The 15,441-nt window shown below is 42.0% G+C and overlaps 1 protein-coding gene across 7 annotated transcripts in view; it reads left to right on the top strand.

The window, feature by feature from the left end:
- ATRNL1 (attractin like 1) overlaps positions 1-15,441 on the top strand; it is a 1,099,511-nt gene that overhangs the window by 195,604 nt on the left and 888,466 nt on the right. For all 7 annotated transcript variants that reach the window (XM_084633632.1, XM_084633634.1, XM_084633633.1 and 4 more), the window contains exon 11: positions 7,712-7,866. In XM_084633632.1, coding sequence (XP_084489758.1) covers positions 7,712-7,866 — 155 coding nt within the window. The remainder of the gene's footprint in view (positions 1-7,711; positions 7,867-15,441) is intronic.

Here is a 15,441-nt window from a genome sequence, read left to right as displayed (position 1 = left end):
ATCCCCAGATTCCTTTCTGCAGTACTCCTTCCTAGGCAGTCATTTCCAATTTTGTATGTGTACACCTGATTGTTCCTTCCTAAGTGGAGTACTTTGCATTTGTCCTTATTGAATTTCATCCTATCTACTTCAGACCATGTCTCCAGTTTGTCCAGATCATTTGAATTTTAATCCTATCCTCCAAAGCACTTGCAACACTCCCCAGCTTAGTATTGTCTGCAAACTTTATAAGTGTACTCTCTATGCTATTATCTAAATCATTGGTACTCTCACTCCCAATCTCCAATAATGCTATCTCTGATACCTTGCATTCCTGGTCTGGGGAGTACTCCTTCTCCTCTCCTATGTCTCCCAGTACAGGAATCCAGGGCATCCTCTAGGAATCATTGTTGCTCTCATAGGAGTTGTCTTGACAAGAGAAGATTGAGAGACTGAAGGGCTGAGTCTAAGCACACTTGGCCTCTGTTACCGTGCCAGCCCCATCACTGTCTCTACTGGATACCATGAGGGATGCCTCTGGATTCTAGATTATCATCTCCACTGCACTACAGAAGCTAGTCCCAGAGGAAGGAATACTGCCACCCGAAACTGATAGACCATTGGATGTCGGTACCAGCCAATTGCTACACTACTGAAATATATCCCCACGGGCAAAGTTTCCTTGTTACAGTACTGGTAGGCTGCTTGACTCCAATATCAGCCTTCACTGAGGGGCCAAGGCTCAGGATTGTCCATTGTTGGCTTCAGACAGGCCTTATGCAACTGCATTTCTCAACCAGCCCCAACCCCCCCTTTGAATATGTCATCTTCCTAAACAGATGAGGCCCTGATACTGAAATCATCTTCTCTGGTACTGAATGATTTTAAGGCCTACCAGGCACTCCTGAGAAGGATGGCTATATAAATACAGCTTGTGAAAGAAAATCCTCACAAGATCAGACATTTTACACCCAGCTAGGTCATAGAAAGTTTCTCTTCTTATAAATGAAGCAGCTATGCAGCCTGTAAGTCTATTAAACTTTATAGCAAGCTCCAACATCTTTCATGCCAATGAAAAAGCTCACAGAGCACAAGTCCCAGATTCCCTCTCAGGTGTATGAGCAGTTTTATCAAAATGCCACACCATCCTCTCGAGTGGTGGCAGCAGAAAATAAAATAAACTTCCAAGACAGAGCAAAAGTGCCTCGTAAGGATAAGGATGCAAAAAAAAGTTGGACCTCTTTGGCTGAAAAATATATTCAGCAGAGGGATTAAAATGGTGCAAAGCAAGCTATCAGGCTCTGTCGATCTGTTGTGAATATTCATATTGGGATGCCATCTTGAAATTCCTTAATAAAACTTCCTGAGGACTTCAAGGCTCAGTGTCAGTCTCTCCTGGAGGAAGGTTATACAGTCACAAGGTCTGCTCTACATGCTTCTTTGGTTGCAGTGGACTCAGCTGCCAAAGTCATGGCAATAGCCGTAACCATGCACCATATACATGGCTCCAGGCTTTGCGAATTCTTGCCAAAGTCTAACAAACCACTGAAGATCTCCCCTTCAAGGGCTGTGATTTATTTTCCTTGAAATGGATAAGGCACTGCATACATTTAAAAGGGCAGTGTTGAAATCCCTGGGTCTCTCTAGATCAGCTGGGAAGAGAACAAAGTTTCACCCCCCACCCACATCCACTGCTTCCTCATCCAGGCAGTTGCATGCCTCTTAACAGCCTATTTGACTTCTTCCTCAAGGACAATATGTAAACTATACCAGATCTTACAAGCTTCCCCTCAGTCCCCATGAGACCACGCTGTCACATTTTCTAAGTGTGTGGCAGTCCATCACCTCGAACAATTGGGTGCTAAGCTTGGTGGAATTGGGATATACCCTCTAATTCCTGTCTTTCCCACCTTCCCTGTCCCTTTTCAGGGACTCTTCTCTCAAATCAGTTTTGAGGCAAGAAGAGTGGAATCTACATTCTCGGGAAACACCAAAGTACCCCTCTGAATCAGTACTTCCTAATACCCAGAGCAAAAGGGGATCTCAGGCTTATTCTGGACCTTTGGTACCTAATAAATAAATCAAGAAGTTTTGGTTCTGCATGTTCTGCATGTTCCCTAGCAACTATTACCCCTTCATTAGATCCAGGAGATTGGTATGCTGCCCTAGACTCAAAGGACGCATATTTCCATGCATAAAGCCATTCACCCTGGCCACAGGAAATTTCTCATGTTCATAGCAAGAGGGGACCAGTTTACAGTTATACCCTCTGGCCTATCATCTTCATTGAGGGTTTTCATGAAATGCATGGCAGTGGTGGCTCCATGCCTCCACCACTGGATGCCCAGATGTACCCGTACCAGGGTGATTGGCTTCTGTGGAGCTGCTCCCTTCATGGGGTGGAGAAATACATTAATGAAACACTCTAGCTGCTTAATGCATAGGTTTGGAATTAACAGATAGAAATTGACCATAGCACCCCTCCAGAGAATAGAATTTATCGGTGCAGTTCTGGATTCAATCCTAGGCAGGGCCTTTCTCCCGCCAGTAAGACTCCTAGCCATCCAAGACTTCTGTGTGCCCCTCAGACATCAGTGAGAAATTGCCTCAAGCTCCTGGAGCGTATGGTGGCATGCAATTACATGAACCCAAATGCCAGACTTCATCTCAGAGGGATACAGTCATGATTCAGGTCGGTGTACTGCCTTCAGATACATCACCTGGATGGACTGGTATGCATCCCTGGCAAAATCTTATCCTCACTGGATTGGTGGATGAGCCACAACAACGTCTGCAGGAGACTTCTTCTCCCTGCCTTTTCTTTCCATGACTTGAGTAATAGATGCTTCAGTTATGGGGTGGGGAGACCATCTGGGATTTTGGCAAGCTCAAAGCTTGTGGTCCAATCAAGAGATGGGACTGCACATAACATTCTAGAGCTACGGGCAAACTCCTTACAGGGTCACCAGTTCCTACCCATTTACACAACAGAGCTGTCCAAATACTTGCCAATAACACCACATCAGTGTTGTGCATTAATAAGCAGGGGGGAAAGCCACATCAAAGAGCCTCTGCCAGGAGGCAGTCAGGCTGCGGAACTTCTGCATATAAAATTCCTTGTCACTTGTAGCATCACACCTGTGGGGGTTCACAATGTCATAGTAGACAGATTAAGCAAATTCTTCACCTTGCATCATGAGTGGTCCCCAAACACACTTATTCTAAGATCAGTGGTTCAAATAGGAGGAATCCTAACTGTGGACTTAATCACAACCCATCAGAACTGCTCCCAGTTCAGTCTGAGGGCAGGCCACAGCCCAGGGTCTATCTCAGGGGTGTTTCTTTTCCCTTGCGGCAAGGACCTGCTCGACTCCTATCCCCTTTTCCCAATACCACTTATTTCCAAGGCCATCCTCAAGGTGAAGCAGGACCAAGACAAAATGATACTCATTGTGGCACCCTGGGCATGACAACTGTGGTATTCAGACCTCTGCAAGCTGTCAGTCAAGAAACCTCTTCCCCAGCCTCCACTCAAGAACCTGATATCGCATGATCACAGTTGGGTGTTACACCCAAACCATCAACTTCATGGCCTCGTTCCTCAGTGGCTAGACCCTGAGGAGGCACTTTGTTATGAAATGTCTCACTTAATAGTAGGAACCTATCCACAATGGCTATTCGCTTTAGTAAGCGGAAGCAATTTTCTATCTGGGCAATTAAACATGGACTGTCCTTGGCCTATGCAGACTATGCTTCAAAAAACTTGGACTATTTGTGACACCTGAAAGAGTCAGGTTTGACTGTCAGCTCCATCAGGGTGCACCTGGCTGCAATTTCAGTGTTTCACTTCCATATCATGGGGAGGACTGTTTTTCTCTAAACCAATGACTACAGGTTCTCAAAAGACCTAGATGGGATGATTCCACCCATTAGCGACCCTGCTGCACATGGGGATTTGAATTTAGTTCTCAGTACTTATGGGGTTCCCCTTTAGTTCTCAGTACTTATGGGGTTCATTAGCTTCCTGTTTGGGGTTACACTTTTTAGCAAAGGTAGCTTTTTGGTAACCATCACAGCACGAGGAGAGTAGGAGAACTGCATGTCCTAGTAACAGGTTTCAGAGTAACAGCCGTGTTAGTCTGTATTCGCAAAAAGAAAAGGAGTGCTTGTGGCACCTTAGAGACTAAACAATTTATTTGAGCATGAGCTTTCGTGAGCTACAGCTCACTTCATCGGATGCATACCGTGGAAACTGCAGCAGATATTATATACACACAGAGATCATGAAACAATACCTCCTCCCACCCCACTGTCCTGCTGGTAATAGCTTATCTAAAGTGATCATCAAGTTGGGCCATTTCCAGCACAAATCCAGGTTTTCTCACCCTCCACTCCCCTACACACAAACTCACTCTCCTGCTGGTAATAGCTCATCCAATAATAATAAACAATGGTCACATAAACACCACCCTATACCGGAAACCTACTGACCGCTATTCCTACCTACATGCCTCCAGCTTTCACCCTGACCACACCACATGATCCATCGTCTACAGCCAAGCTCTGCAATAAAACTGCATTTGCTCCAACCCCTCAGACAGAGACAAACACCTACAAGATCTCTGTCAAGCTTTCTTACAACTACAATACCCACCTGCGGAAGTGAAGAAACAGATTGATAGAGCCAGAAGAGTTCCCAGAAGTTACCTACTACAGGACAGGCCTAACAAAGAAAATAACAGAACGCCACTAGCCGTCACCTTCAGCCCCCAACTAAAACCCCTCCAGCGCATTATTAAGGATCTACAACCTATCCTGAAGCATGACCCAACACTCTCTCAAATCTTGGGAGACAGGCCAGTCCTTGCCTACAGACAGCCCCGCAACCTGAAGCAAATACTCACTAACAACCACATACCACACAACAGAACCACTAACCCAGGAACTTATCCTTGCAACAAAGCCCGTTGCCAACTGTGCCCACATATCTATTCAGGGGACACCATCATAGGGCCGAATAACATCAGCCACACTATCAGAGGCTCGTTCACCTGCACATCCACCAATGTGATATATGCCATTATGTGCCAGCAATGCCCCTCTGCCATTTACATTGGTCAAACTGGACAGTCTCTACGTAAAAAAATAAATGGACACAAATCAGATGTCAAGAATTATAGTATTCATAAACCAGTCGGAGAACACTTCAATCTCTCTGGTCACGCAATCACAGACATGAAGATCGCTATCTTAAAACAAAAAAACTTCAAATCCAGACTCCAGCGAGAAACTGCTGAATTGGAATTCATTTGCAAATTGGATACTATTAATTTAGGCTTAAATAGAGACTGGGAGTGGCTAAGTCATTATGCAAGGTAGCCTATTTCCCCTTGTTTTTTCCTACCCCCCCCCCGACGTTCTGGTTAAACTTGGATTTAAACTTGGAGAGTGGTCAGTTTGGATGAGCTATTGCCAGCAGGAGAGTGAGTTTGTGTGTGTGTGTGCCCGCCCCCCGGGGGGGGGAAAGGGGGGGGTGAGAGAGCCTGATTTTGTGCTGGACATGGCCCACCTTGATTACCATGCACATTGTAGGGAGAGTGGTCACTTTGGATGAGCTATTACCAGCAGGAGAGTGAGTTTGTGTGTAGGAGGGGGGTGGAGGGTGAGAAAACCTGGATTTGTGCTGGAAATGGCCCAACTTGATGATCACTTTAGATAAGCTATTACCAGCAGGACAGTGGGGTGGGAGGAGGTATTGTTTCATGATCTCTGTGTGTATATAATATCTGCTGCAGTTTCCACGGTATGCATCCGATGAAGTGAGCTGTAGCTCACGAAAGCTCATGCTCAAATAAATTGGTTAGTCTCTAAGGTGCCACAAGTACTCCTTTTCTTTATGTCCTAGTAACAGAACCTCCATACGCTGTTTGTTTTCTTCCAGGACAAGGTATAGCTTAGGCCACATCCTACGTTTTTTCCCAAAGGAGAGTCTGATTTTCATCTCAACCAGTCATCTTTACAAAGAAGATTTACCAGTTTTCTTTACAAAGCTACATTTCCATAAAGACAAACAAAAGCTCCACCCTTTGGATGTTTGCCAAGCCCTGGCTTTTTATCTAGACAGAACCAGCGCCATTTTGGCTCTCTTCCCAACTGTTAGTTTCCCATGCATAATTAATGAGGAGACATACTGCAACAGCATAATGGCTCTCCAAGTGGATCACCAGCTGCACTGTCATGTTACAACACCCGTATGGAAAAGTCTGTGCATTCAGCCAGAACTCACTCAGCATCCACAGCCTTTCTGGGTAATGCCCTAGTAATGTAGTTCACAGTCCATGCCTTTGCTATTGTAGGGAAAACAGTTTTGCAGTCCCTTTTCCAATGAGACTCCTAGCCTCACCTTCCTGAAAACTACTTTGGAGTCACCTAGTCTAATGGAAATATTCAATCACTAAAAGAAGAAAGAGTGGTCACTCCTCTTTTGTAACTGTTGTTCTTTGAGCTATATTGTATATGTCTAGAGCCCTGTGCGGATACAAAAATGTGGATCCGCATTTGCCAAGATCAACCCATGATCCAACCAGCGATCTGCTAGCTGTCTTTTACCTGTATCTGCATCCGCACCTGCAGCAGCAGGCGGTCTCACAAGGGCTAGCAACGGGGGATGCGGGGGTGACTTGCAGGGAAGAGGCAGTGCGAGGGCGGGAACTGGGGGTAAGGGGCAGCACAGGGAGATTCAGAGGAGAAGGGGTGGCACGGCAGGGTGTGGGGGGAAGGGGCATTGCATCACGTGCTGCTTCCCAGGGGCTCACGAGCGACGGCACACGACAGCAGCAGTGCATGTTGCGTCACAGTGGGGTGAAGGGGTGGGGTGACAGGGCCCTGCCGCTCCAATCCCCATGGCAGGGGCAGGCCTGGGACTGGGAGCGCAGCCAGTGCTGCTGGGCCGGGCTATGGTAGAGAGGCTGGTGCTGTCCGAGGAGCCCAAGATGCTGGACAGGCAGCAGCACAGCGAGCGGGTGCTGGACAGCCCTGACTCCGACCTGCTGCCTGCCCCGAGCATGCTGCGCCCCCCCATGCGGGGCTCTACACATGTCCATTACATGACACACCCTCCATCCCCAATACTTTGGAGTCTTTCATCTAAGAGTCTGGTGTGAAGGAATTGAAAGGGGGGCATGGCAGCTTTGCACTTTGTACCTTTTGCTTGCACCATGAGCGACACCATAGTGCAGGCATGGCTGCCTCTGTGGGAGCCGCTAGAGGTAGGTCCCTGGCACCAGTGCATGAAATGCGCACACACCTAGCAGAATGGATATATGCAACATATCTGAAAGGAGAATAACTGTTCTTTCTCTAGCCAAAAAATTACGTGTGCACATGCTAATAGAAATGTTGGGTTAAAAGTTAATCTTTTTTTAGGCAAGCATATTTCCTGAGTAATTCATTAGGTGATCTAATTTTTTAGATAAATCAGTTGGTAAAATAAGAAAATGTATGTTATGATTTTGATTTTTTAAATTGAATTAGAAACCATTATTATGATATGAGCAAATTTATTATCTCAGAAATGATCAGCATATTTATATTATATTCACTGGGTACCCTACTTAACTTTACTGGTTTTCTTGTGTTTTATGTAGGAACCCTAGCTATAACTGTTATCTATTATAAAAGCGATAGGCTTTTAATATATTATAATGTATTATTTTATTCTTATATTTTCTAGGACTATTTTGAAAGAGAGTGGTTTTGCAAAGTATCTTCATTCAGCTGTCTTAATAAGTGGAGCTCTGCTGATTTTTGGCGGAAACACCCATAATGATACTTCTCTGAGTAATGGTGCAAAGTGCTTTTCGGCTGACTTTCTGGCATATGACATAGGTAGGTACTGCACATAAAATTTAATTATCGGGTGATGTTTAAGAATCACAGCCTTGATTTATGAAGCATATAAGAATTGATTCATAAAAGGTCTATGTATCTCTTACATTTGAACTATGAAAGTTTATAAGCTATTTTTTGTTAGGATGTGAGACAAAGCAGGTTTTTTTGTTTTTTCATTATTACGTTGTGTAGTTTCTTAGAAGTGGGATGCAAGCCAAAAAAATTATGTAAAACTGGACCAAAAGTGTCTTTGTATTTCTCAATGCTTAAAATACCCTCTCCTGCAAAATATAGAACACCACCATCTAGTACTTTCTCTTCATGTTAAGATCTCCGTGTCCAGGTTCAAAATCTTCCCTTGAAGTACTCCCTCGCTTCACCAGGAGTTAGCACACAAACCCTATTTTCAAATACATCACAACAATCTGTGAATTTCATTTGTATTAAAACCTTTACTTAACTAGAGAAACTAATAATTGTAACATTCAAGGTACTGCTGATTTATTTGTGATGTTAAAACTATAAAATAATAGACACATTAGAATAATTCAGATTTTGCTTAAAATACTCTTTGAAAGTGGCATGGAAAGTTTTGGGATTGATGCAGTCATGTTAAGTAACTCAGACCATGGTAGCATTACTACTGTATCTAAAAAAAATTGAGGTTATCTATTGTATTTCTGTGACAATATCAGAGTTTGGAAATTTTTCTTTAAGTTTTTCCTGTGTAGACTTTTTTTAACAAAAGTTAATTTTAATAGGAATAATATTAATAGCCTCTTTGTGGACAAACTTGTATCATGAATAGAAAAATCAAATTGCCAAAAAATAAATTGTCTTTTCAAGAAATGTTATATAAAACAAGGGGCTAATATTGAGTAGTGCTGAACAGGCTCAGTTGCTCCATTTTCCTAGGGGAATTGTGGGGACTCAGTATCTCACAGGAGGTATTCAGCAGCACATTTAGATTGAGCCACTAGATGTAACATATGAAATACTTATGCCCTTATTGTGAATCTGATTCTATGTTGTATTCTCTAATTCTGCTGCTGCTGCTCTTTGCTGATTTTTCCCACTGTGTTGCAGTAGCTTGAGGGGCTGCTGTCATTTTCATAAGCACCAGGGCTACATCAAAGGTACAGTAGCTGATCGGTGTAGTACAGCAGCTTCCCAGCCACACCTCATTTTCTTCATCCACACACCTCCTTCCTCCTGCTATACCAGCAATAGGGAGGGTGAGTGGTACAAGAGCACCCTGTGTTGAGAGTATGCAACCAGGGGATCACTATTTACATTAGGATGGGCTAACACTAACTCAAGCCATTTAAGCTGCTTGAGGGCCAGGATATGCATAGCATAAATCAGCATGGTAAATTTACCACAAATATTCATCGGGGATGGTGTAGGTATACTTCGTCCTGTCTCGGCACAAGGGGCTGGACCAGATGACCTCTGGAGTCTCTGAATTTCAGTGATTTTTATGATCACACCAGAGGTTCTGATCTAATACGTTCATTTTCTGTTCAAAACTAAATGGAATTGTGCTCGTGGTATCTGTGTTGGTTCTCATTGTGTAATAAGGCATTTATAAAACCCACCACTTACAGCTCTGAAGATGCTGCAAATAGTTAAAACAATTGCAAAAGTAAAATAGAAACCAATGGTTTAAAACACTAAATACAGATGTTAGTATTTAAAATATTGCTGAAAGTCAACTTTTTTTTCTGAATTACTCTAGTAAATACACTGAGCCTACTGCTGTGAATCATGAAACGTTTATAAAAGAGAACCCCTGAAGTCTGGGATTCACTATTATGGCATAAAGTTTCCCATAAATCATCATTAAGGAATACACCTTTCCTTCCATTTGGGCATTGAGGAAAGCTCTGAGTTTGGAAGAAAATTTTAAATATGGGTAGAACAGCCTGTTAAGTTTTCTTCCTCTTATGATTATTTCAACAATGGATTAATCAAAAGCCTGAATGCTTATTGGTATTCACTGTTTAGTGAATGGTTCTCACAGTGAGATGTCTGAATCTAAAAGGGAAAATAAAAAGAAATTGCCTAAAGAGAATATTGTGTTCATTTGTCCTGGACTGGCTTGTGACTTCACTGGAACAGACTGGCTGTGTTGGGACTCCTCAGGAAACAAGCAGCCTATCAAGTTAAGGAAATAGTTGATCATTTTGAAGAATCTCCATGAAAAGCAAGTCTTCTGCAGGAGAACACAGTGTTATGGATAGAGATAAAGAGAAGTGAGTGGATACTGAAATACCTCAGAAGAGAACCGTTTCCAGTTTTTGTTCAGACATGTGATTTAATTCCCTTCTGTTGCTATTAACAATCACTTTCATTATTCTGCCTCCTACAGACATTGTCAACTTGCTATTGTGAAATATTGCCGTTTACAGTAAACTTAGATGAACAGCTTCTTGTGCAACCAAAACAGCTACTAGAGACTGAGGATTGTGTGAGGAATTCGTGGGTAACTATACTCAAAGGCTGTGTCTATACTAGAGACCTTACAGTGGCACAGCTGCAAATGATGCAGCTGTGCTGCTGTAAGATCGCTCAAATAGCCACTCTATGCTGACACGAGAGAGCTCTCCCGTCGACATAATTAAACTACCTTAAATGAGCGGCAGTAGTTATGTTGGCAGGAGCTTCTCCCACCGACATAGCACTGTGCACACTACCACTTACGCTGCAAAACTTATGTTGCGCAGGGGGACGTTTTTTCACATTTCTGAGTGACATAAATTTTGTCAACATAAGTGGTAGTGTAGACATGTATAATCTCAGTAAAATGTCAGTCTCTAATTCACAAGGTTTCAATTTATAGTTGAATATCTCAGGGTGTAGCAGAATGTGCTGCTGCTGGTGCCATTGATGGAGGTTCTCTTATTGATCTCAAATGAACCAATGGTTTCTGACCTTCAAAAACATTTCTTCATATGGATTGCAGGTGTTTGTATTGGGCAGATGTATAAGCATAAAACCTTATTTTCAATGAGTGTGTCTTTGACATTATGATGGTTTTATTCAGGTTAAAGAGCATGTATTAATCCATTGGCACTGGTGGTTGGTATTCACCAGATTTGTGTGTTTCTGCTCCCATGTTCTGGTAGTATAAATGATGAAAGATTGCTTTTTGCATAATAAATCCCATACCTGGAATTGCTAGACTGATAGAGATGTGCTTCCTTTCCATGTGCTTTAATTAGCCTGCATTTTGTCCATTAGGGAACTTGTAGCAAACCAAGGCATTAAGATTCTGATCTCTATCCTGAATCACCTCATTTCTGGCTTTCAGAAGGCAGTGATAATCTTTGTTTTAAGATAAGTGACCTGCTTGTTATGGGTAATCTGCCAAGAACTTGCCAAATAGCATGTGTAAAAAAGACAAACATGCATTTTTCAAGTGGTTATATATAAATTGGCCTGCTGATGTCAAAGGTTTGGCAGGCTTGGTGCAGTGGATATATTTAGGTCAATTGTTAAATTTCCTGTTTCAATTATCCCTACAATAAAAACAGAAGAATAAATGTGTGTGTCTATATTAAACACTGTAACACTTTTCAGATAGTGCTTAGATGTTCAAAACTCAGTGAGTAACAGGAATAAAAGACAAATCAAATAGCGCCTTGATTCTTCAGGTGAAGCATGGAACCACATCAAATTCCACATTAAAAGATTCACAATGTGCAGCATGTACATTGTCCCATGAAGGGGCACTCCTATTGCTCGGTAGATATACAGCACAATGTGCATACTACCATTCTTTTTGTAAAGATGAAAATTAAAATGTCATCGTCACAAATAATCTAAAGAAAAAAAGTCACTTAAGAGGTTAAGGAAGATTGGCTTGATATTTGGAAGTAAAATTAAGGACTGCTCAATTGTATTTTGATTAGATTTTTTTTCTTACAAGAAAACTGAATGTGAAAATTTAATTTTCTGAGGTAGGTAAATTAGGAGGGGATATGAAGGGTGTCTTGCAGTAGTAAGGTATGTTGCAAAATGTCTATAACAGCAGCATGAGAGAGCTCACAAATAGAGCTTACAAAATGTCTGCATTTTCTGCCGAATTTAACGCTCATGATCTTTGTTCTCAGGTTGGTGATATCTAAAGTTTTTCCAGGAGATATAGGCTGCATCACAAATGAAGAGGGAGGAAGGATAAGATTTTGTATTACCATGACTGCTAATATATCTGGCTAATCAGTGGATGATTATTAGCACTTTTCTAGAGGGTGCCCTTCATTGGCCATCCCAGAGGAAAGAATGGTGCTTTGGCTGGGAGGGCTGGGGGGAAGGGGAGGAGGAATGCACTACATAGTAGTCAGGTAGTTTTAAAACATAATAATTTAAAGTTTTAAAAATATATCAGGACAAATCAGTTATTACCATGGTCCACTTGATCATACCGCCTCATTTCCAGTAACTTCCTACAGGGTCTGATATCTGATAAAAATTTAATACATAGGGCTGAGACTGGGCATGAGAAATGAGATATAATCTGTCTATTGCTAGAAATATTATGTATCTAGAGAGTTCAGAGAGAGTTACTGTGAGATAATCAGAGGTAGATGTCTGAGCCTTCCCCAGCTAAGTTGTTATAGTAACTCAGAGCCCTCCCCATCTAGTGTCCCATCACCGGCCATTTGGAACTTTTGCTACTGGCAGTTGCCTGTGGGTTACCTGCCACCGTAGGTAGTACCATCATACCACCCCTTCCATAAATTTATCAAGCTAAGTCTTGAAGCCAGTTCAATTTTTTGCCCCCACTGCTCCCCTTGGAAGGCTGTTCCAGAGCTTTGTTGATGGCTAATTTATAACCATCAACAAGAGCTCACAATTCCTGTACAAAACTCTTCTTCCTGATGCACCCTCCTCACCCAGAGTCTTAAATACATAGCAGTAGTCTCAGCAAGGCACAAGTCGCAAGTTATGCTTCTATATCTATGCATGGACAACATCCCAATCAGTGCCCTGTACAGAGAAACAGACCAATTTGTGACTGGATGGTTGATGGAAAGGATTCATACCCACCAATTCTTGAAAATCAAGACGAGCTTTTGAACCTAACACAAAAAATTTCTCAGACGGGTCAAAGCGAACAAGTTCCTGGCCATAATTTTACCTTCATAGTAAATATTTGCAAGATCCAATACTTCATTGCATCAGTCATTTCCTGGCAATGGTCATGCAGCCAATTACCTCAATGGCTAGAATTGCTGGTGTCATGCATAGGCTTATCCTCCCCACATCCATGCACACCTCTTTGATTCACTGCTCACTCCTTCCCATTAGTGATGAATGAGGAGAGAAGCTGTGCAAACAGAATGAGAAATTCCTTATCTGATAATTTTCTTTGTGTTAGCAGCTTCTCTCCTCATTCAGCCCACCCTGGTAGTCTTCTAAATGACCAGAATACAAATTGAAAATTTTCTCTCAAGGAAGACTTAAACATATAATTCTCTTGAGGTTAATTAATGCATTATATCAAGTTGTCCTAATGCAAATAATTTATTGCTGGAGTGTTTCTACAGCTTTGGAAGAACTCTTCTGTTGGCTTGAACATAAGGGTGGGGCTTAGTCCTGGAGACTCTATTAACAATATTAAGCTGCCGCCAAATTCTAAAGGTGGGGGGCATTAACCCATCAGTTACAAATGAGAAGAGAAGCTGCTAACAGAAAATTATTGGGTAAGAAATTTTTCATTCCTTCTACTGAAGCTGTTCAAAATAGTTGAAAAGAAAGAAAAGGATTGACAGGGAAAAGGATGACATGAACAAAGATGAAGGAAAAAAAGTGGGGGCAGGGGGAAGGGAAGCAGAAAGGAGATAATTCATTGGAGTGCAATAAAATGGGCCTTAGTGAGACTGATAGAGACCAAATTGTTTGGGTCCCAGTTTTGTTACACTTTAAGAATTATGTGGGTTAAGAAAGTTTGCATTCAGCTGGCCTTGTATGTACTTATATCATGGTGAAAAACACACTGTACAAAGATGAGATTACAGCTGTTTCATATATGATGTGTATCACTTAACCATAGTGTGACAAGGTGTGTGAGGTGATATCTTCCACTGGACCAACTGTTGTTTGTGTGAGACGGAAGCTTTTGAGTTTACACAGAGCTTTTATTTAATCATAGTGTTGCATTCTGTTATTATCCACAATAATTTGATGAACTGTTCTAAAGTCAAATACTGTAATAGTGTATGAAGATGGCAACTATACCAAAACGTCTGAATAAGATATTTGGAGCTGAACCCCTTTGAGATCCACGTGAAGGAAAAGCATTTGAAAAGGAAGCTGTATGTCACTTTAGGTTAATATCACTGGAGTGGGCATTGATTTGGCTTGTAGATCTATACTATACAGGTGAAATATAGAACAGTAAAAGCAGAAGATGAGAAGAAAATGTAGGCATTTGAAATATACTGTTGCTGACATTGATACATAAAAAAAATATAAACTAAGAGGCAACATCCCCAGTCAAAAATCAGAGCTTTCCTTAAAACCATTCCTACCAACCAATCTTATGAAGAGACATGAATAAATAGATGATATTTTCAACAGTCCTTGAGAACTAATAAACACAAACTCTGTTACAGCAGTGGGAAGGAGTTCTAGATAGGAATTCATTGAGAATACTCAATATTCAAATATAAGTATTATTAGCAAGAGTTCATCAGCTGACCTGAACTGTTCTAGTAGTGCATGGGGAGAAGGGAGGGAGATGGTCTCTTAAATAGCTTGAACCCAAACTACATGTGGCTTTATGCATTTGCTTCCTGAAGTGAACAGTAAGCCAATAGCGAGCACCCAGGTGTGATGTGCTTTCTCCTGCCAACCCTATTAGGCAGCTGAGCCTACGCAGCTAAGCCTACACAGCTAAGCCATTTCATTTTGCACCAAATCTAATTTTTTTAAATATACCCCATATGTTGTACCTCAGAATTTCTCCTTGCTGTCTGATTGATATTTCATATCTTTTCCTTTGCATTTGATTGTACCTATTATTATTATTAGGGAAGCCTAATAACTTGAGGACAAGATACATTTCAGTTCAACATATAATGGCTTACGCTTTTATTTGCCGCATTACAATAAAACATGTAGACCAAATAATGCACTTGATTATCCACAGTGGCTATATTTTATTGTCCCATACAATTGATGATCAACAGTGTCAGGACCAGAATGTGGGCAGTCTTATCTAGTGGTTAAAGCCAGGGACAGGAGCAGGGAGCCAGAGTCACAGGACAGAGCTGGAGTCAGAAGTCAGTAACTGGAGCCAATGGTCAGAGTCAAGGTCACAAGTGAGGAAGGGAGCAGGGCTTGATTGGAGTAGGGCAGGAAGAAGGCTGAATACAAGGCAGGAGCAAGGGGCATATCACAGTCACAGCTGTGGGCATAAATGTTGAGTAGCCAGGGAACTGCTGCTTAGCTTAAATGGAGACCTGTTGGCTTCTTTCAGCCTTTTGGCTTCTTTCAGCCAATCAGGCCATTCTGCTATAAACCAGCTGGGCTCATTAACCTGCCTGAAGGCTGAACTGACTAGCG

This window comes from Lepidochelys olivacea (genome assembly GCF_965140295.1).
Source record: "Lepidochelys olivacea isolate rLepOli2 genome assembly, chromosome: 7".
Lineage (NCBI taxonomy): Eukaryota > Metazoa > Chordata > Testudines > Cheloniidae > Lepidochelys > Lepidochelys olivacea.
Note: the sequence above shows the minus strand (reverse complement) of the source record. Positions and strands in the feature narration are given on the sequence as shown.